Here is a 25,026-nt window from a genome sequence, read left to right on the forward strand (position 1 = left end):
CAAAATATATGACATTTTTAGTAAACACGAACTGCAGTTAGGATTTGATATTTTTACTTATGTTGTAAAAAAATACGAACTGCTTATATAACGAAAAAAATTTTAAGCGGACTGTATATAATATATTTAGGTGTTTGAGTTCATAAAAGTTTTTATATAGGATCTTTGAGCTGGCAAACAAAAACCGCGTTTACTTAGTCTAACTTTTCATTAAGAAGATTGTAATCATGAAAACCGAGGTATTTAATTAAAATTCATTTCTTCAAAGCATACTGAAGTTCATACATATGAAACGTTTGTAATAAAGCTCTTTCTATGCATGAGGAATTTCAAGTATATTTAAAAAAAAAAACTTAGACTCAACACCCTTTATTAAAACTTTGATCACCAATACACAGAACTCAGATACACAAAAAAAATGCTGTCAAAGCACGACATCGTGCCACGTTGATTCGTGATCTTAAGTAGTGATCATCGTTACAACTACAATTTCAGGCGGCAGTTTTATAGTTATAGACATAACTATATTTAAAAAAAATCAATACCCCATACGTACTTTTGGGCCGTCATTTTAAAAGATTATTCACTTCTTCGGAAAGTAGATCATACCAAAAAAAAAAAACAACTTAGAAACTCTGTAGTTAATATTTTTTACATGTCTTCGCAAAAAAAGTGTAATGTTTTTAGTGTTCATGTATATGAGTTTACTTCACCATAACCTTAAAATTCCTTCTTGTGTTCATATCCATCTCTGTATGAAATAAATAAAAGTCAAGAATACTAAAATATATGCCTTGAATAAAAATAAGAGTATTTTTTTATGTGAAAAAGGTATTTAGAATTATTTAAAAAAATCACAGACGAGATGTAAAATGAATTTTTTCAAACTTTAACATTATATATGTTAAATTTTGAAAAATACATCCTTTATCTCATCATTCAGATGTTAAACTACTTTTATGACGCTCACTCGCTCTCATTTCAGTTGAATGGAAATCGATCGACCTTGAATGAACGGAATTGAATGTTATAATTTATTTTAGCCATTTTATGTGAACGAATAACATCCAAAAACTTCTATTGTTACGTATTATTCAGATATGGCGTGATGTATAAACCTAGACGTTTTTTGTTATGACCAATTTTTTTGTGATTTATCGACTTTTTTAAATTAAATTTTTCAATGGTTGACCTACGCCCCTACCATTGAAGAACTGATTTGTCAGCCTTTTGCTAACGCATATCGCACCAACATTATGTGATTATAACATAACATTAATAATAATATCCTTGTTTTGATTATTAACACAAGAACAAGAAAATCGCGTTTGTAACATCAATATGTATATTAAACATACGATGCAACTGCAAAGCGTTGAATATAATCAACTAAAACCTTTTCTGAAATGCTCTGCATTTTCTAGTATAAGTTCTATGTATGGGCTCATTATTTTTTTCAGTCAGGCATTACAAAATAATAGTCTAATTGTTAATGAACATCGATAGATATACGTATTTTATTTACATACGTATTATTATATATCATATTATAATTTAACACCCGTTATATATTATATTACTTTATAAAAAAAATTAATTTGGTAAATATAAGCTTGCTCTACTTTATTTCTTTAATTCTTTTAGTTTAGTTTCTGTCACGAAGGTTGCCAAAGTAATCGCCACTGCGATAAAGCCGTTTTGCTCTCATAGCCTCTGTATATGATTGTATTATATCTGTGATATGTTTATATATTTATTTTATGTGCAATAAAGTTTGTAAATACATAAATAATCACTCCAATCTCACACAAACTCAAATCAGACATGCTAAGAGATGTGTTCTCTGTTTTCTTAACGCTATCAATAAAAATATGTCACTCAGATATAACGGATGAATCTAGACTTTATTATATAAGAAATAATTCTTATACGTGTAATAAAAGCGTATACGCTATGGACGATTTTGTGATTGTATTATTTACGATTAAATTGTTATCTTTATGGCCCGTATAAGCGGAAATGTCTCCGGGCAAGCAAGACTTTTAGCTGCTTTTTCTTACACGTATCGGATGAAAATTTATGACACATATATCAACCAAACCTCTTGGTGGAACTATGACTTCCAAATTTACCCGAGGACAAGCAACCTTAGCGTTAGACAACTATGGGGAGGAGAAAATTTCCCTATAGACCGAGTACAGCTAGGGCGGACAAATTTACTGGACGACAAAACTTGGCTGTAGTACAACTTGTAATCAGGCGTTCAGTGAACTACCGGTCCAAAGCATCTTGCAAAAATAAATGAACTAATATTATAAACTACATAAGTAATCATGAATAATTCTTTAACCTTCTATCATTCAAATTTTCGTTCCTTACGTAGTAGTAGAGTAGGGAGCGACATTCTCCTATGGCTTAAAGCATCCAACCTCTGGTTTTGAGATTATCCGCCCCTTATTATGAGATATTTACGAGTTGTTACTTTTAATTGTATGTCCCTCGTATATAAACAGTGAATTCAATCAATTGCGAAAACCTTTTACCTGAATAATTACATCGTATAATTTTACGTACACGTAATACGCGTAAATATGTTTAAAATTTCTCGTTAATATGACACAAAGTTGATTTTACGGATTATTAAGGTTTATGAAATAAAAATCTGCTGATATGCAGAGTAAAAGCCGAGAAGGGTCATGAATAAAATAGGTCAATCTGAGCTGAATTACGGGTACAAATCCGGACAAGCGTCACTGGGGTTTTATGTGGTCTGGTTTGGAGAATTAGTGAGCCAGTGAAATTACAGGTACAATGGACTTATCATCCTAGTTCAAGGTTGGAGAGGCTTTGGGGATGTAAGTAATGAACATTAAGTTTCTTAGAGTGACGTTATCTATGGGCGGTGGTGACCTCACACTCAGGTGGCCGATGTGCCAATCCACCGACTTAACATATTTTTATTATGGGGTGTTTACGTGCGCGTTTACGTGTGCAATTTTAGAGTATACAACCGGTTATTGTTTATTTTCTTGCACTGAGTCTAATCTATGTAGATACACAGAGATAGAATATTCAATAATAGAAAATATAGATGCGCCAATCAGTAAGGTACAGGTATTATAATTGGACAATGATGATGATATCCTCCTGGAAAGATCTGGTCCCAGTGGTCATTGTTAACGAAGAATAACCAAATGAAGATATTTTAATGCGTACATATAAGTACACTCCCTAATCCCTCGCTCTCATAACCTAATGGGACGGCGCGGGCGATCAGATATGACAAGGAGAATTCATAGACAGGAACAAGCTCTACATGCTTTCCGAGGCATTTATTTGACGAGAGTGTTAACTTTCGTGATATCGTGTTAACGTGAGCCGAGATGGCCCAGTGGTTAGAACGCGAGCATCTTAACCGATGATTTCGGGTTCAAAACCCAGGCAGGCACCACTTAATTTTCATGTGCTTAATTTGTATTTATAATTCATCTCGTGCTCGGCGGTGAAGGAAAACATCGTGAGGAAACCTGCATGTGTCTAATTTCAACGAAATTCTGCCACATGTGTATTCCACCAACCCGCATTGGAGCAGCGTGGTGGAATATGCTCCATACCTTCTCCTCAAACGGGAGAGGAGGCCTTAGCCCAGCAGTGGGAAATTTACAGGCAGATTATGTTTTATGTTTATGTTAACTTTCATATTTTGAATTGTTACTAAATTACACTAATGATTATTTATTACACGACCCGGGATTTGTAAAATTAACCTTGGGATCTACAGCTAACGACGAAAAGGTAGTTAATTATTGTGGACTCATACTAATCCACGATATTTTCATTTATTATACTCGTGTTGTACTCGCTACTAGCAATTTATCCGCCTCTAACGAGTCACGTAGCGTAAATACGTCATTTTTCTTGAGCACACTTCAAAAGTATTTTTATTCGACTATAGCTAGTTTCAGATTTAAAATTCGTAGGACATTTTTATTATACATAAAAACTTAAATTTTGACGTTATCTTAAATTCTTAAAAAATACATTTTTTGTAGTAATCACAGTCGCATTACGCTTACTTAAAGATTGACAAATTAAAAACAACCTTTTCGGTGAAGAAAATATCCTTTTTTTCTTGCTGTGAAGTGGAGGGGTATGTAGGACTCGACACCGGCGAGTCACACCGGAACACTCAAGAAACCAGCGGTTCTCCGCCTCTCCGGTGGGCGCCAAGGGATTGCTTTCGCATGCGACCGTGACAACCTGACGGTTGGCTCACCTATACCGGTCACTAAATTCAAGGAGGGATTTCGAATCTGGGGTACTGAGCCCCTCTAGTCGCTGCGGCGCCTATTTAGGCGAGTGGAGAAGGTGCTCTTTTAGCTCTTTTTCCTTTTCCCCGGTCTTCATCGGCGAATCGAGTCTGCAGCAGCGTCCTCCTCTCGCCCCCCTTGAGCTGCTTCTTTCTGCGACATGACGATTCGTAGAAGGAGCGTATTTCCGACATTGACCTCACTACACCAGCATTGAGTTACTGGCATAGCGATTCTGGCTGGCTGGGAGGGCGACATTCGGTAGGAGGCGTTGACGAGCTTGGGGCCGAGTTTGACGAAATGCTGCCCGAAACTCCATCGGCCGTCCAGGATCAGATCCAAATTCTTCATCTGGGCCTACACCTTGATCATCGTCCCCTGGCCAGTGATATGAGTCTCCGTATATCGTGGAAAAGGAGGACCTCCGTTTTCGATATGGAGACACTCAATCAATATGGACTACAAAAAATGACTCTTTTAGTATAGAATTGTGAAGATTCTTAGTCTTGGAATCTATTTCAAACATAATTTTGTCTGTCAATTGTCGAGAAAGAATTACGTCTTTTGATATTCTTTTCCAAGAACTTGTCATAGTCTGTCACGAGTCTTAAGTATCGTCTAATTTCTAAGAATCCACAATATTGTTCCTTTACAAAAACCTTGACAATTGCCGTGTCTTCAGTCGTCAAGAATAAAGGGAATGCCCTTTTCTTCATAGCATCTTTAAAATTTTGTATTGAACCATAAAATCGCCACTTTCATTACACTCTTCAAAAAAAATCACAACAAAAGTTCGGCTTCGCAGAAACTTTTGCCTACACACAAGGTGGCTGAAGCCAAAGCCTAATTTAATAATATCTAATATACATACATTATATATAATTTCTAGTTTAAGTGTTTTCTGTTTATTTAAATTTCGTTTAGACTACATGTCGATGAGGTTTACGCGGAGTAAGATCTATTTGAGCCACTGTTTTGAGCAAATACTCAAAAACCACAATGTCTTTAATGATCTTTTGATGTTAGATTTCCTTATATCAACATTTTATACAAAATATCCATGTAACATAATGCCTTTTCCAATTATTCATATATTTTACATAGATTATTTGAGTATCGTTAACGTAAAATAATAATTCTCGGATAACTTTTTACAGGCAGTATTTCATCTACACAATTTTTTTTCAATGAATATATTCTGATGTTTTCGTAAAAGCGATCTAGTTATCTTACACAATTACAAATATCATATAATAACAATTATGGGTTTGTTGCTGGATCGGAAAAAAGCAGTTGACATATCATACTCTCCTGTCTCGAAAAGCATTAGTCTCCTTTTTCATCATATGGGTTTTGGGCCCTTCAGAACAGAGAGTGTACCTGTGACGACGCACACGCTTGTGCACTTATAATACTGTGCATTTGACTGTCTGGAACACTTCAAATTTCAGATCCGCTAAATATTTATGTGATGTTTTCACGCGTATAATTCTATAGATATTCTACTTTTATATACAGTGTTATATTTTATGTTATATAACAATATATATCGATAAACTCAAAAATAGAAAATTTAGACAAGACTTTGGAAATTGTTTTTAATAATTTGTATTTATTTAGGTACCTATAGAAGCTGCACATCTCTACGATGCTGTGATCCTGTGGGCACGCGCCGCTTCCGCTGCTATGCGCAACGGCCTCCCGCCGACAGATGGCGCTACACTTATGAAACTGCTCAGACCGACCACGTACACATCACTTCAAGGATTTGATGTAAGTCGTTATAATATGATATTACTTCTAATTAAAAATTAGATATTTGCGGTAAGAAAGCATTAGCAGCCTGTAAATTTCCCACTGCTGGGCTAAAGGCCTCCTCTCCCTTTGAGGAGAAGGTTTTTGGAGCATATTCCACCACGCTGCTCCAATGCGGGTTGGCGGAATACACATGTGGCTGAATTTCGTTGAAATTAGACGTGGTGGAATATGCTCCAAATCTTCTCCTCAAAGGGAGAGGAGGCCTTAGCCCATTAGTGGGAAATTTACAGGCTGCTAATGAAAAAATATATTGATGTAATCAAGTTATGTTTCAGATGCACTTATATGATTTTTAAAAATAAAATCCTTAAGAATAAAAATAAGATTTATTTACTTTAAATTCACGTTAATCGATTTATTTGAAACATACATACATCTTATTTGATGATAGGGCTTTGTACAAGCCCGTCTGGGTAGGTACCACCCACTCATCAGATATTCAACCGCCAAATAACAGTACTCTGTATTGTTGTGTTTCGGTTAGAAGAATGAGTGAGCCAGTGTAATCACAGGCACAAGGGACATAACATCTTAGTTCCCAAGGTCGGTGGCGCATAGGTGATGTAAGGAATGGTTATTATTTCTTACAGCGCCTTTGTCTATGGGCGGTGGTGACCACTTACCATCAGGTGGCCCATACGCTCGTCCGCTAACAAATGCCATAAAAAAAATCATTTAAGCACATCAATCATAAAAGGTAATTTGTTATCTAGGTCATAAGTTACACATCATAATTAAGTCACGTGTCACTTAACATAGGACTTGTGATAAATTTTCAATGAAGTATGAAGTAAATATTATCTATCTATCTATAAATCCTATATTATATACGGTATCTATAAATTATTGAACTCTCAATATACGCACGCAGATGCTTGATTCCTTAATACACACTTGTTAATCATCTAAAAAGTCGTTGACCCCACACTTGAACAAAGTACGGAACTCTTTACAAATCTTTTAATTCTTACTATAGCGATACATGTAATGCCGTTTTTACTAATAATAATATATATAAAATAATTGGAGATGAGTTTGCGAGTCTTACTGTCATCAAAACGTATCATAGTGAATATAATTAACATAATTAATCATATTAATTATTAAATGAGTCAAACCAATTTGCCATGTTATCAGAATCATGTATTTACTGCAGACATTGTATTTACGCTTGTTAGGAAAATGAACGCATAAACGTTTTCGTTGTTTGATTGTTAAGGCTCTTTACAGTTCTCTATCTAAAGTACCTTACGGATGTGTTCTGAATAAAATTGTAAGTAAATTCCATCAATCCACCAATCCTTGGGGACTAAGATTAACATCTTGTCCATTTCTAAGATTCAGATTCCGGGCTGATATGGAATTTTCGACGTAAAAACTCGATAGCTTTTATCAGTCCAACCTGGGTTTGGACTTAAGACTTCTGGATCCCCTAGAACAGTGAGGCAATCACTTGGCTGTATGTGCATCATTGTATTGGAATTATTATCTACAGTAACTTATAATACGAATATCGTCATTTCACTAACTAAACACTACGGCATCGACACTAAATAGTAAATTGTTTAAATAATTTCATATATTGGAAGTATGCTTTGAAAAAAATACTAATATTGATTATGCAGCTGAGCGCACCAAACGATTTTTCTATTACGTTTCTGCTTTTCAAGAAGTTTAAATGAGCCCGGCGCCAGTCTGGCGGACTTAGCTGTGACCTGGCACAGTATTCTAGTTATAAGTTGTTATCCTATATAAATAGGAACTAAACATCCTCGAAACATGAAATTGTTAGCTACTGTAATAATAATATATTTGATTACATACTAATTAATACTTGGTAGGTACTTGGGTAGGTAACCCAGTGGGGATTGCACAGAGCCCTACTACCAGTGCAAGCCCGTCCCGGTACCAGGTATCCTAACGCCAAACGACAATATCTTGTTTTGTTGTGTTACGATTTGAAGGGTAATAACCAGTGTAAATACAGGCACAAAGGACATAATAAAGTAGTTTCCAAGGATGAAGGCGCATTGGAGATCAAGGAATTATTAAAATTTCTTACGGCGCCAATGCCTATGGACGGCTTTTACCACTTACCATCAGGTGCCCGAACGCTTATATGTGTTATTGAAATAACAAAATAAATAAATATAATTTATACTCTATAGCATTCAAGAATAATGTAGTAGTAGCTTCAAGTAAAACAAAATAATTGAATCATTAGTTATAGATAACCCCATACATACAAACAAAGACAAATTACGTTTTTTTTATAATATAAGTATAGACTATTAACGAAAATCAGTCTTAATAGTTATTATCATAGAGATGTTCTAGATATTCGATAGTGTAAATTGGCAGATTTATGCAAATGATTTGACGCAGATAAGGTCGCGGGAAACATCTATATTGAACGTTTAACGGTAATAGTAATTATTTCGCCAGATTACTGCATCGGTTAATAAAGCTTTCGGAGAACTGTTGGCAATTCTATAATACAATTTGTTGTCGGTCATCGTCGGATGGAGCATTGTATATTTTGTATGTATTGTATAATAATTTGTATTAATAATAGTCACGTTGTGAGATCATCAGACTCAAATAACTTTGTTTTATCGATACATTGCATATACAGGGTTATTGGTAATTCGACGTATGTAGGAGGTGATAGGGGTGACTATTTGCGATAATTTTAACCCCCATATGCATAATGCAAAAGTGAACCATTTTTGAGTTATCACGTTTTTTAGATTTTTACAAAATAAGTCAAAATTGCAACTTCAAAAATTTATTAAAAAAAAAGTTTCGATTAAAATCGATTTTTTTCTTCTGATTTATAGAAACGATTAAACACTGGATATTTTTCTATATTTAAACAATAATTACCGGTCCAAATTTAAAAATGCCAGACGGATAACGAATTTATTTCAATAATTTTTTTATTTTTTTCCCTCAAATATGCCTGAAAAACAAAAAAAAACATTATGAAACTTGTTCTGCAGATTATTTTAAAAACATAATCTTTTAATTAGCTTTCCGAAAATGTATAAAAACTACGAAGTTATTTCAAAGCAACCGAAATAAAATGATTAGAAAGGACGCTGGTGGAAATTCGTATTCGAACATGACCGAATTCGTACTAAAGGTCGCTCTTTAAAATTCCCACAAAATTGATTTAAAATAATAACCAATGTAAAAAAACTTACTTATTTACTTAACTTACTTAATACAAATTTAAAATTAAATTTAGATTCATAAACAGTTCAGTAGCTAAGTTACAATTAAGATATTTTGTATTATCATTTTAATCCTGTGCACGTTATTTATACGAAGAGGATACTGAAAGAAACAAACAAACAAACTGCTGCAACAAGCAGACAAACTTCAACTTTGAGTGATTACCTTATTCTCATTTGATTAGTTTATTTTATTCATAAACGCACTCGATTCTCACGTGGATTAAGTATACATTAATTTTATTTTTTTCTTATTCTCCTGGAATAATGAATATGTGCGACTCGGTGCTGTGTGTACTGGAATACTCTGAAAAGCCAACAGTTCCAGGCTCCCCGTCCTCGTGCCCCGTATTCGCTTTTATTGATTCATTTTAATGCTCTGCGCTCGATCTGAATTTTGTTTTATAATCTAGACTTAACACACTTTAAGCATCGTCCTAAAATATTTTAAAAGCTTTCATAGTTTATTAAAACTTTGCGAATTTTTTTTTTATGTTTAACAGTGCATTAAATCCCTCAAGTCTAAAAAATTTAATAAATAATGCCTATTACTCAATACAAAATTAAAATATACTCGTAGATAAAAAATAATGGAGATAGTATTCATACGCAGTATAAAACAATCGATTGATCTAATTTCATTTGCGACATTTTCTCGGTGACTACCGCAGATTTCTCCCCGAAGATAATATTTCTACTATTCGGCTCTTTATTTTCAATTTAGCTCTGCAAATGATTTTGATTTTGATCTCGTAATTAAATGAGCGTATGAGTCCAAACAGGGGAATGTAGCTCGTCATTGAAAAAAGAAAAAAAAAGTAGAATCTGATAGGAATAATAATCTGTTGTTTCAATCTTGTTCAGGTGAATATGGACGGCGCTGGCGATGCGGAAGGAAATTTCTCAGTTATAGGAGTTGTAGAAGATTCTAATGCTCCAAGTGGGTGGAGTGCTCAGCCTGTGGCTGCGTTTCGATACACCAACTCTACTGATTTACTTCCTGTGAGTAAAATAATTTAAAATAATTCATTCATTTTGAAGCTGATAATCAGTGTTATTCGATCAGAACTCACTTCATGTGTAAATATCTCACTTGTGAAATTTTGCAAAACAGAATAACGGTGACAAGCTCTTTTGATAAGTGTAGTCTTAATTTTTTTTAATTAATTTATGAAAATCATTCTCATCACTCACATCATTTTCTGATATTTCACGATCATGTTCTGTGACGAATTTCAAGCTTGTACTACAGAATATCTCAACAGATATGATTCATTTGTGATCATACGTAAATTATTTTATTCTATTTATAGACAGATATTTCGACAGAATTGTATCTGCCCTAGGCAAAATATGATCGGATTAAACCTGTTCGAAATATATAAACAATAGGTGTACTGTTTCAAACGCACAAATAGATATTTAATCGTTGAGTTTAACCCACAGCTTACACCTAAAATTCAAGCATTCATTTGTTATACATATCCTGTGTTGGGTCTTTAGGGATAACATAATCCCTAAAGACCCAGCACAGGGTAAATATAAAGTTGTCAACAATAAAACAAATCTAACGAGCAAACGTTGGATAACTGTCGGTTATAATTGCCGATTTGAAATTTGAAATAGATATTAAAGGTTTATTTGAAAAGAAATTATAGCTACCGTCTATATCTATCTATATATATCTACCGTATTTGTACTGAGGTGATAACTTCTTATGGGATAGTAAACCGCTTCGTTACATAACGCGTTATGGCGCCAGTCTGTCTGAATACCCTTTCTCCGGCAGCGGTATGCCTGGCTTCGGAATACTAATGTACGTACACAGAATTTAATGTATATATTCGAGAATTGTAGCTAAGAATAAAGTATATTTTATAATCAATAAAATATTTTATTAATAAATAACGTTTACTTACATTACTCGTATCATATTAATATTCATAAAAGCTTTTCTCAAGTCAACACAATTTCAATATTAAATAGTTCAACTTATCATTTCTGTCGGGCGTCCCGATACGTACTCACGTTTGGCGGCTCACGCACACTAAGACATTTCGTAAGTACGAGCGTCATTCAATGAATACATGCCAATAATTTAACTTGGACGGGCTTCGTGAGTAATTGATACGATATACGCTTTACACTTATATAGTATACGTAGCATAATATGTTATAATGTGGGATATAGCAATTCAATTATATACCCTGCCCCAAGTATTCCTGGGGTTTCAGGGCAGCCATCTATCTCTTTCTTACTTTTAGCACCATGAACCACAAAATTAATACATCCTTATGTAAAAAAGTGGAGGAGGTTTGTCTCAAAATCTCATGTTATATTTCATGTGTAACATATTCGATTTGTGTTCCAGTATGTGGGATCAGTGATCCTGTGTGTTTTGGTTGCGAGTACAAGATGTTAGGAATGTTTAATATCTCTTACACTGCCGATTGCTAAGGACGATGGTGACCCCTTATCAGGTGATCAATTTTGTAGTATTCAGACCAAAAAAAAAAATTTGAAAGTGTGTTACATTCCAATTCAATTGTCGCATACATTTTAGAATTAATTAGTTTTAATAAATTAATTTAAGTAATTTTATTTAAGTTTTTTGGAAACTACGGTGCCGTCGTACTTAATTTACACAACTTAGTACACAAACGCAGCTTAAATAGCCTTAAGCTTCAACTTGCTGCTACCACAGATAGTGGCGCTCCATAAAACATACTCGTATACTTTTGTCAACAATATTTTGAGATGAACCAAGATTTTTTTACTTTTCATGAATATATAACAGATCTAGATCACACCAATTCTAGTGGAATCTTCATTTACCGATAGTAACTTAATGTTTCATTAGCCTTGTAAATTACTATTCAAAAGTGCTTGAATATTTGGATAAACGTTTACCAGTTTATTATAAACTTACTTTTAAATATCAACCACTATCAACTATATAACTAACTTCTAGTGGAGCAAGGTTTTCGCATCACTATTTATATATAATTTCGTCTCGTAAAATCAAATAGTAGAAACTAAATAAACTTTATTCCTATAAACTCAAACGGTAGACGAAAACAAATCAACTTTCTCAAATAGGTCTCGTTTCCAATGGTAAAGTCACATAGTACGTACGAAACGAACCAATTTATTTAAGAAGACTAAAACATTATTATATAAGCAATTATGACGAAAGAACAAAAACAGTATATTCGTTATAAATAAAAAAAACAAATTCGCAAGACGAGGACCCGATTTTTATCTGGTAAAGAAAATCATCATTTCTTCGGGTTCTAAACTAAAGCGAATATACAGACAAAATTTGATAACTTATGCCTTTTCATATTAACACGTTATACCTCAGCAATTAGTTATAATTTAGCGGGTATAGTAAACTGCGGTCTAATTGGATGATTGCCTTCGTTAATTAGCTATTAGTAGGTTTCAGAATGCTAAAATCCTTTATGCTATCTGAGTATTAAATCAACGTGACACAATAGATGATGGAACGTGTTTTCACTTTGGTTTTTTTTAAGGCATGATGGTATGTGGTCACCAATGTTCATGGCCATTGACCCCGTATGATTTTTTTTATGTTTTTTATATCATTAATGCACCGCCAACTTGGGAACTGAGATGTGAGATATGTCTTTTGTACCTGTGGTTACATTGGCTCAATCAACCTTCCAACTGGAACACAACACACACAATTTTAAGTTTTTTTTTGGCGGTGGGATGTATAATGCGTAGGTGATACCCAAGCGGGCAAATAATCAAACCAATAAGTATTATTATTCCGCAATATTATTTTACCACACTCACTTTGGCCTCCAATCCTGATAAATATTAGTAAAGTGTTTGTCATAACGGACATTACTTAAATTATTGTGACATTCTTGTAAAAATAATACAACATATTTATACAAATATCTGAAAATTAATTATCTTATTTATAATCAGATCTCGAGACTCAATTCGAGACTATTTTAATAAAGTTTGTATAGTAGTATTACCACTTTGGTAATGCCAGCGACATATTGTGTCAGTGACGTATTTTAACAATAATTTTATATACAGACAGAAATAGATTTTTTATTGATGTGGTTCTCTCGACCCTACCGATTAATCTCCTTTGTGTCGTCTCCGTCCTACGTGAAGAGAATAGGAGAAATAATCCGTGGACTGATCGCACAACTAAAAGCCATTGAAATAATAATTTAATTCAATAAAAATCGATATTAATATCAATGCGCAGATTAATAGACTCTATTCTATTTGATAAATAAAAGTTCCATGGCGATCTGACTGTTTGTATAGCAAAAACATATTATAGTTCATAGGAATTATTTACATTAAATATCTAAATATATCTATCACTAATCTATTCATGACTCCCTGGACTTATAACCTGGTCGTAGAATCGCTAACAGCATTTTTTTGATAACATTATAATATTGGAAATTTCGATCATCGCGCCAAAAAATGAATCAGTCTTTGTCGCTTTACTGTCGCTGTAGTACTAACCACAGAACGGAGTGTTTTTTTATCATTGTTCAGTATTCAGACGATAATCTAACGTTAGTTCATTTTATTTTAAATGACAATTATTTATGTCGCAGGAATTCGTTGGAGGTTCGACCATTGCGTGGATTGGAGGAAAGCCACCTGATGCAGAACCGGCTTGTGGATTTAACGGGAGGAAGTGCTCATTGCCCCATGACCCCGTAGTGCTGTCAGCAGCGGCTGCTGTCGCTGCTGCTGCGATCCTGGCTGCAGCGCTGCTGGTCCGTCATTACAGATACGAACAAAAACTAGCTTCCGTGCTATGGCGAATAGAAGCAAAGGATTTGACATTCATAACGACTTGTAATAAGGTATGTAGGATACAAGACAAACCAGAATTTGGAATATAATTATATTATGCTGTTAACTAGTAAGTACATAAAATATACTAAGTAACATTTAGAACTACCAAACTGTATTGAATAAGATTAGTATTCTTTCTTGTAAATACAATTAACTGCCTATATTTATTATTATTATAAATTTCAAACACTGGTAGTGTTTGAAATTTGTCAGATGTCTATCGGTCAAAAGTCAACGTCCTTTAAATATCATCAGAAATTTAATATCGAGAATATGCCCTTTATCGGCTCGTAGCTTATAACGCTAGAGAAATACTGACCTACATTATTTATGATACCGATATGATATTTAACTTACAGTATGAATAACAGTTGTTAACAAAATATTTGTTTAGTATATCTGATATCTCATTTTTTAATCATGCAGTGACGACTACTTCTACCTCGTACCTAGCTTACATTGCTGCATTTCCGGTTCACACTTCCATTGTTCAAAACCTAGTAAAAGTCAATTAAAAATATTCAGTTATTCTGGCAAGAAATTCCGAATCAAGTCAAAGATGGAAGTTGGCAGTTAAACAATCAACACTGGTTTAGGAGTTTGAGCGCCTTATATTAATATTATTTTTAGATTTATCCCAAACTTCAAATAAACCTATTCGATATATATAACTATATTAACGATAGAGTTCTAATTGTAACATTCGTTCCCAATGTTTAACTTTTGTTAGCATGTTAGCTCATGCACCGAATAATAATCAACTCATATTGAATTGTTTAGAACTAATTTAACTTTGACCGATTATGTAAATACTGTATACACATGAAATGTTGAGCCACAAAATTGATGAATAAAATTGTGTTCATATGGAGACAAAGTAGCGACTTGTAAACTTCCACTGCTGAGCAGAGGCTCGCAGCAAAATAGAAAAATTTTAGTTATGTTGATTCGTTTTTTTTTCAGTTATCGTTACCGGAAATCTGTACGTTATAAATGTGAATTACACACACAAAGTACACATTAATCATAATTCAATAGTATAACGTTTAAATAAAAGTTTGTTAATGGTGTTTGAACAAAGTTTTTACTTTTACGTTCTCGCTGGAGAGATTTCTCAGTCTATGAGATGTATATTAAATGCTTCATTGTTGCTAAGACCGTTTTCCAGTTAATTTTGAATAGTTTGCCACTCAGTCATCGGCGCGGTCTCACCGATAATTGGGTGATTGGAGGAATGCGCCACTTATTTCAAGCTTCAAGCGTACTTAGCCTTACGAAACACAGTTTCGGATTAAATTTTGCATTTTCTTTTGATACCCATATTGTAGGAAAGCATAAAAAGCTTAGTCCGCCATATTGGATTTAGAGTGACGTTACTTAATTTTTCGATTTATTCTCCGAACCCTTTCATTTGATACTCATATTGTAGAAGTATATAAAAAATAACTATTCCGCCTATCCTATCTTGAGTGTTCCGCCATGTTGGGTTTAGTATGACGTCACATCACAACACAGGTAATGCATTGTCATCCAAATTAAAAACGTATACAAAATTTCAGCTCAACGCTTTAAAATTAAGTTGCAAATTTCCACCCAAACAAAATTAGCAAGATAAATAAAATCTTTTAAATAAATTTAATTGGTACAAACAAACAAATTTTACCTCCTTATAATATTCGTATAGAAAACGAACATGAAAGGAATTTTGTTTATGAAACGAAAGGTGGTTTACGGAACGGAAAGTAATAGCTATAGCCTAATATTTTTCGAGACAAATTCAGTTACTGCGCGATATATCTGTAGCGTTAGTCTGAAATTACAGTTTACGCTAAAGGTTTTATGAAATCACATATTACGAACAATATTTATATCTTCCAATTGAAGACCTGAGATTTACATGTTCCATGCGCTCTGCTATATTATGAACCAATTAATGTATCTTTATTTATAATAGAAAACTATTTCGGTCGACTACTTATATACCTTTATTTAAACATCAAAAGTGATAAGACCTTTAAAATCTCGGCCAATGATATTGCGTAAATTCGAGGTCAAAGTTTATTTTTTCTTATTCCTTCTGCGATTGGAATATAGTGTATTGTTGTATTCTGGTAAAGAATGAGTGGCTTAGTGTACCTACAGGTACTTACCAATATTGGTGGTAAGGGTTAGTCATTACCATTTACCAGTCTGCATACTTATTTTAAATATGACAAAAAAAAAAATATTTTTCACCGTTCTGGAATAACAGCTTCGTCCTGAAACGTTTAAAAGGATTACTAAGACATTTGACCTTTGAAGTTATTTGTCATAACATGTGATATGTTCATTTTATGATCTTATATATCCCACACAAAACAATTTATATTCTTCATCTCGGCTTTTCTTGGTATTGGATATCAAGAGCGCTAATTAAAAAAATATGTTTCGTAATTTTAAATCATATCTGAAATAAAATAAAACGTCTTTTATGATTTCAGAATATTGTAAATATAAATTCTTCTCTAATGATAAATTATATGATATGTTTTATATAGGATTCCGTGCCGCAAGAAGTTGACAAGAAGCGAGCTCATACGACTATAGCAACGTACCGCGGTAACATCGTCGCCGTCAAACGTCTCAAGAAGAAAAACATAGACGTCACGCGAGCTATTAAGAAGGAACTTAAACAAGTAAGACTAAACTTACATTGTATACGTTAACAGTATAGCTATTTTGAAAGGAGTAGAACTGATATGGGATATTGAAAATAATAGTTGGTAAAACTTAGCTGGTCACTAAAGCTATTGACGAGCTGGTAAGGCTCTCGGGAAGATACCCGGCTGCTGTGGTGATCTTTGGGAGAGGCCTTCGTCTAGCAATGGACGTATTCCGGCTGAATCGATAAAGCTATTCCTTAATTACTAACGAGAAATACACACCAGACCAATTTCGTGAAATATCAGAAAATAATAACATAATTATAATAATAAACAATCAAGGTTTCTCATCAATCAGGTTTCTGGATACACGCATATTGCGTATCATCCTGAAACCACATTCAATATTTCTTGAATGACAAACGAAGTGAGTTCTTAGAGAACAACACATTTTGCTGGAGTTAGAGTTATCTGCAAGTGCATCTGAATAAGCACTATCCACTCGACAGTTATACCGGTAATGGAGCTTAGACAGTCTATTTCGCACGCGCAATTATTGTTATATTTAGAACCGGCAAGTATAAGACTACATACGATTTGTTGGTTAAATTGACTTCAGTTATCTTATATATTAATGGCGTAAGCCGATTTTGTCCCAGTGATTATGGGACGACAGCTGCACATAAAAAAAGTCTCATTTTTAATATATATAATACTATGTACGAATATACTAATGCAAGAATAAAGACTGCAAGGTAAATGCAAATTACAATTTAAGAAAAAAAAATTGAGTATATTTGTTAATGCACGCCAGTATTTTAACTTACGCCGGTAAGTTAAAAGGTCTTCGTGAGTTAAGAGATCTATAAGAAATGATGATGCAATTATTTAGCCCACACGTGCGATGAAAGTCTACGTAGCCGAGTTTTTAGCCGTAGCCCGATCGCTAAGTAAAAATTTGGCGGCAAGATTGTAGTATTTGCTTAAAAATATTTCTTGAAAAAACTTCCATTATACTTCGACTCAGTAGGGGTTAATAGCTAGTACTTTTAGAATGTTTTTATTGATACAAGCTCTTGTCTGAAGCGAGGAAATTTTTCCCGATATTGAGAAAAATTCCTAAAGTGCTATTGCTGAAATATAAAATATGATATTAATGAATAAACAAATAAAATAGGTTCCAAGATTTTAGTAGAACCTTTGAAACTTAGAAACCTTTGAACCTTTGAAACTCCCTCGTGCCTGTAGACTGACTACATCTTTCAAACTGAAACACAACAACAATCTGATTAATTTCTACTAAGAGGTACGTTAGTATAAGTATATATACACATAGATATTGATTTTAATATTATTTAATATATATATATTATTATAACAGCACTCATATTAAACAGAATAAAAAAATAACATTCAGCGCGGTATTTTTAACGTAGTTTCTAGATGAATTTTCACACGATTTTAAACGAAATATTCTTTAGACTTATATCCCTTAGAAGGTTATATGGATTGATGCATTTTAAAGTAGAACTTTTTCGAAAAGCAAACATGTTATATTATCATTTTTAGAATCACTGTACCACTACCCAAAAACTTTGGTGCCGTATAAATATTAACCATTCCTTAAATCGTCAATGCGTATCCAACCTTGGGCTCAAAGGTGTTATTTCCCTTGTTACACTGGCAGTAGCTTCCTAAAATAATTTCAATTTTCAGTAGAAACTGAAATTAACAAATTCTTAATTATAATTTATTTATTATACGGTGTTGGTTTATCGGAAGTAGAAAGCAAACTTTAAAAATATAATTAATTATGAGACAGAAGAGATCCGTCGTTTTTCAAATAAAATAAACAAAGATGGCGGGTACGTAAAGAAAACATGAATAATAAATTATTTTCGTTTAAAAAAGCCCGTCAGTATATTTGACTCAACCTACTGTTGTTTAGTATCACTTTACAAGATCACCATCTGGGATATTTAATCTGTCTTAATTAGAAATGTTTGTAACATCATATAATAACGTTATGATCATCACGTGGAGTTGTTTTTAGGGTTCTTTTTCCGAAGAGTAAAACGGGACCCTATTACTAAGATTCCGCTGTCCGTCCGACTGTCTGTCCGTTGGTCAGCAGGGTGTATCTCATAAACCGTAATAGTTAAACAGATAACATTTTCACAGGTGATGTATTTCTGTTGCCGCTGTAATAACTAATATATAGAAGAAAAAAATAGAATAAAATGAATATTAAAGGGGCCCCCCATTCAACAGACATGATTTTTTGCTCGTTTTTGCTCGAGATAGATAACGGTAGATGCTTTAAATATTCACAGAATATTAAGTTATAAATTCACTTTAAAAATGAATAAATTAATGAAAATAAAACATTATTTAAAGGGTACAACAAAAGAGATTATTTTTGCTCGTTTTTATAGGTAATGGTACTTCGTGCGCGAGTCCGACTCGCACTTGACCGGTTTTATTGCATTTAAATCATAATTGAAATAAAAATACACATCGTAATAGTTTTCGTAGAATTAATAAGATGTAAATTTGATTTAATACTGATAAATAATATGAAAATTTTTAATAGGTATTAATATTGAAATATTAATAAACTTCAATACATCTACTTCATAAATGGAAAGAGACATTCGCTCTAAAAAAAATAAATAAAATCTCTCTTTAAAAATAATAAAAAGTCATCATTTGACGTTTTGATCTTAATTTAATAACTTTTATTGCTATATTAAATATAATTATAGCCTTTGTCAGTTATTCCTCTGTATATAAAATAGGACTTGATATTTGAAATGCCCAAGTACCTGTCCGTTTGTTACGTCATCACGTCTTAACTGATCGTAATGGGCACAGACTAGGATCTGGAAGGGACATATTTTGCAGAATTATCTGAAAACTTAAATATGTGATGTAACTCGTCGAGTACCACTGGTACAGTACATCATTGTCGAATAAACGCTGTTTTTGTCGATATAGTCTCTAATATTCTTGGATTATATGCCATTGCGCTTCTGATCGAAGCACCTGTCTTTTTGGAACATCATTAGCCAGGGACCTTATTTCGATCGGCGGACGATATATGGGTGAAGTTAAGCCAACTCAATCCTACCTTTTCCTGTGTTACCTTTGTGACTCTACCTAGCTTGTAAACTTTACACCAATCGTCTGCTCTAGTCAGACACTTACACATAGAACTTTAATCACGAATAAAAAAAGAAATTAATAATTATTTAAAAATGAAATATTCTTAGCTTAATTTTAAATGTACGTATGTACGTAATTTTTATTTTTTCAATCAGTTCTATTTAAATGAATTCTGTCAGCATTGGTATTTTATTCAAAGCTAAAAGTATTTAAAACTATTAAAGCGTGCCTAAGATTGTCTTTTTCTCTAATTAATATTTATTTAAGTTCTTCGAACTCAATTAGTATGTATTCCTCGACGGATAACAAAAAGGTATTTCGCCTTTCCACTTCTAATGATTTAAGAGCCGACTTTTAGTAATGCTAATTAAAAATATCTTATTAATAGCTACAATAACTAGAACCGTGATAATGAGTAACCCGGTCATCCACAAACACAAATAGTACCAATATCATTTTTAAAATACATTCTAAAAATATAAATATTACTGTATATAACACACACACACACACACACACACACACACACACACACACACACAAAAATATTTCGCATGTTATATTTGTGAGATATATATATGGTGGAATATCAGAAATAAAGATTCGTTGTAATTGTTCAGTACACTATTGTTTAATTTCTCAGTACAAACACACAAAATATAATACGATTAGGTTGAATAACTTAGATTGAAAGCCAATAGGCTAGAAAATGTGTGCCGCTTGCGACGGTGACAACTTGAATGGATCAGCTCGTTTAATGACACACTAACCTACCCATTCGGGACTACTCGCTCTTAACATAAATATTCGATTACAAATGAACAATTTGATATCACAAAAATAACAGTAATTATCAGACCGGATACAATCAATTGATGATGTTGGATATTTTGTAGTCAATACGGTCATTAGACTAAAACTCTTTACAACGCAAACATTGGAGCCAAAATATGTAGATTGGTCCAATTATAGAATCCGACAACTTGGATCAAAATAAATGGTGTAAATTATTTATGTCTATGGAATAATGTAAGATATATAGGACATTCAAACAAATTTTCAATCATTGCATAAAAAACAAATACTCCGTGTGATGTTAGTAAATGTAATGTTCACATGTAAGGTCGATTTACAAGTTACATTAAATAGATATTATATTTAAATATCAGCTCGCTGTGCACATACGCCGTCTTCACCGTGCGCCAATTTTTATATATCTTATTTTCCCGCGCTTTCCGCGATGTGTGTCACTCGTGATGACAGATACATAAAAACACAGATAATATATATTCTTATTCATATAAAATATAAATATAAAGGCGAGAGATCACCTTTGTCAGGATTAGACATGATTTATGACTTCTAGATGCAATTGGATAACAAGATAAAACGTCAAAATCAATTGTATAATCAATTTACTTCTTCAAATATAATTAAAATCAGTGTTTAGTCCAAACATCACATTAATAGTCTCAATATTCACTTTATATCACAATTGAATCGAAATTAACAAAAACTATCGTAGATTACACGGAACAATAGATATTCGTCATATTTGTGGTGCGTTTACGATGACAGTTTCTCCTCCCAGTTGAATGCCGCCATTATGTGTGCGCTAACCATCCACACGACGCTCCGCTAGATTTTGACAGTGACGTAATTCAACATATGTCGCTACGCATGCGCCGTCAAATAGAATACTAATTATGTTATTACAGAACTGTGTACCCTACAGTAAGTATATGTCGGAGAAGTAGTCGGATTTACAGCTTCCATCGCAGTGAAACGCAATCAACTTAAAGAATCTTTATTCGTTATGTTAACAATTTATTGTCTTTTCACAAAATGTGTCAATGCAATATGGCGTTGCTATAACAATGCCCGTTTCTAACGAGTCCTCTTCGAATGAATCAAACGGATATTCACAACTACAACTTTTTATAATAAATTAATGCAATTACTGCAAATTAATTCTTAAAATATAGTTTAATATTAAAAATGAATATCTATTTGGTTCTTATTATTAAATATAGCTCTTAATTAATTACAATTGAATTACTTAAAAATTAATATAATATTTTTATTACATAATCCATTATGACACATTACAGGTGGCGTTGCAAGACGAATCCAAATTAAGTTTTACTTATTGAATAATAGTGTTTTAGAAATTTACATTATAAAATATAAACATTAAAATGATAATTGACAATATATAATTATTATTTTATATTATTAATATTTTAAACCATAGCCCATAAATGGCGACTTGCGCCCATATATACAAACAGAATTTGTAAATGTTTTTTTTCTGTGAAATAATTATATCTTTTTGACATTGACACTAATAAATATTAACCAATCTTTTCATCGCTAATATACCGGCAACCTTGGGAATTAACATGTTATGTAATTACAGGCACCAGGTCGAATGAAAAGAAGGTCTTCCTGTTTATAAAAGTATTTTTAATAGGGTTTCAAGCAAATCTCTCTGGACCTATCCAGACAAAAAAAACACGTGTGACACAAAATCATCCCTCATCAGGTTCTTAATAATATGGGCTTCGATTTACTCTGGCGGAAATTTCACGGCAACCGTATCATTAATTTGTAGATTTATAATTATGAAACTATTCCAGTTTCATTTGCAATTGAAAACACCATTCGAGTTGAATTAGTTTAAGTCGAAGTGTTCCGTTATTTTTATTAATGCAAATTAATAAATTAATTCATACAATTAAAATTTTCAAACACTATTGTTTGAATGAACTGAAATTCTGTGCTAATAGTTGAGGATACGTTTTTGTTTGCAACGCTTTCTTGAAAAAAAACCACTAAAACTACATACATAAAACTTTTACCAGAAGATACGGTTCGTTTTGGATAAAATCTTCTATAAATGCTTATACAATATCAGTAGCTGTGTTTCACAATTACAACCGTTTCAAATTTAGAAAACTTATACGCCTTTATACTGAGTAGATAATACGCTCAATTCACTCGGTGGAAGGGTTTTTGTGCAAGTCCGTCTGGGTAGGTACCAGCCACTCATCAGGTATCCTGCCAAACGGGAATACTGGTATTGTTGTGTTACGATTCGTAGGGTGAGTCAGGGTAACTACAGGCACAAGGTACATAACATCATAGTTTAGTGGCGTATTGGCGATGTAAGGAATGGTTAATATTTCTGATAGTGCCTATGTCTATGGGCGGTGGAAACCACTTAACATTAGGTGATACAGTTACCGGTCCGCCTTTCTATTATATAAAAGAAAAATCCAATAATAAAAAAAAATATAAGGAAAAATAAATATCCATTAGGTAATTGCAGACATATACATAGCTATATACTATATATAGATATACTCGTTGATGTGAACCAGGTGGCGGCTTAGACCTTTTAAAGTTAAGAAATAAAGTGTACCGTTGTGAGCGTTCGTTAGTAAAGTTTTTCGTGTCATCAAACACTACGACCATATTTATACAGAACTGAAAATCCACTTAAAGAGAAAAACAACTTAGTTTGTTTTAATATAAAGTATCAAGTCCCACGGAACTGTTTAAAGTCGGTGCCAAGTCGTTAAACACTGGATGAAGTAATTGATCAAGTAATTTATCCTTGCGTGCGACTAAACATATGTCTTCTGCTCAGAATTAAACTGCAGTAAGCTACAACGCTGATTTTCAGTGGAGCTTATATACAGACCCCGTCTCATTGTGTTTTTAAAACTGGTCTTTATAGAACATTTTAAATTCTTAGTAAACAGTAGTTCGCGTAAAAAAAATTAAGAAAATTGAAAAATTAGCTCAAAACCTTCCCCTCAAAGGGAGTGGGGGAAGCCTAGCAGTGAGAAATTGACAGGAAATAAGTGAAAAATAAACAGGCTGTCACTTTTTTAACCTTTTACAGGCATAGTAAATCGATTTACTGCCTCATTCAAACGAGCGGTTGCGACATTGCAGTAATAGGAATTTATTTTGAGCCACAGAGAGAAGTAAAATAAAAATTAACCATATGACAAAAAACAAAATTAATATATACGCTATATAAAAACTAGCGACGTGCCCCGGCTTCGCACGAGTACAATTTATTAATAAAGGAAATGATATAAATGTTGTTTATACCCTATAGCACTAAATAATTAAACGAGTGGTGTCGTGGAACACATATTATGTATAAAATAACAGACACAATGATATTAATTAATAAGGTCATCGAATTATTGAATTAAAAAAAAAAAACATGTACTTTAAAACAATAACAAAAAATAAGTTTAAATAATAATTGATAAAATTGATAAAGAGGAAGAGAGGGATAGGTCGCTTGGAGGGGGAGAACGCGTTTTTCTTACGTCATAATTGCTGCCAGTTCACTCTACTGTTAGCCGCGTAGAAGTCCAAAAAAAATACCTCTTTATAAAATTAGTTTAGATTAAAACATCACCCAATACACGGAGTTACTTAAAGACGACAGTGTTAAACGAAGTTACTAACTATGATATACTACATATCGCCTGCGGTTTCGCTCGCGTTTCAGGAGTTGGTTGTCATGTGTTAGGCAAAAAAGTAGCCTGTGTCCTTCCTTGGAGCTCAAGTTTGATTTAACGACCTCCGTGGTCGAGTAGTGTGTACATACATACATACATACATACATACATACATACATACATACATACATACATAGATACATAGATACATAGATACATACATACATGCATACATGCATACATGCATACATGCATACATGCATACATGCATACATGCATACATGCATACATGCATACATGCATACATGCATACATGCATACATGCATACATGCATACATGCATACATGCATACATGCATACATGCATACATGCATACATGCATACATGCATACATGCATACATGCATACATGCATACATGCATACATGCATACATGCATACATGCATAGATACATAGATACATAGATACATAGATACATACGTACATACGTACATACGTAC

The 25,026-nt window shown here is 33.1% G+C and overlaps 1 protein-coding gene across 1 annotated transcript in view; it reads left to right on the forward strand.

Moving 5' to 3' along the window:
- Window positions 1–25,026, forward strand: part of LOC113394043 (guanylate cyclase 32E) — a 145,870-nt gene that overhangs the window by 84,044 nt on the left and 36,800 nt on the right. Inside the window, exons 9-12 of the mRNA XM_064215736.1 lie at window positions 5,931–6,083; window positions 10,229–10,366; window positions 13,985–14,239; window positions 16,769–16,906. Coding sequence (XP_064071806.1) covers window positions 5,931–6,083; window positions 10,229–10,366; window positions 13,985–14,239; window positions 16,769–16,906 — 684 coding nt within the window. The remainder of the gene's footprint in view (window positions 1–5,930; window positions 6,084–10,228; window positions 10,367–13,984; window positions 14,240–16,768; window positions 16,907–25,026) is intronic.

The sequence above is a fragment of the Vanessa tameamea genome, chromosome 9 (genome assembly GCF_037043105.1).
Source record: "Vanessa tameamea isolate UH-Manoa-2023 chromosome 9, ilVanTame1 primary haplotype, whole genome shotgun sequence".
Classification (NCBI taxonomy): Eukaryota; Metazoa; Arthropoda; class Insecta; order Lepidoptera; family Nymphalidae; genus Vanessa; species Vanessa tameamea.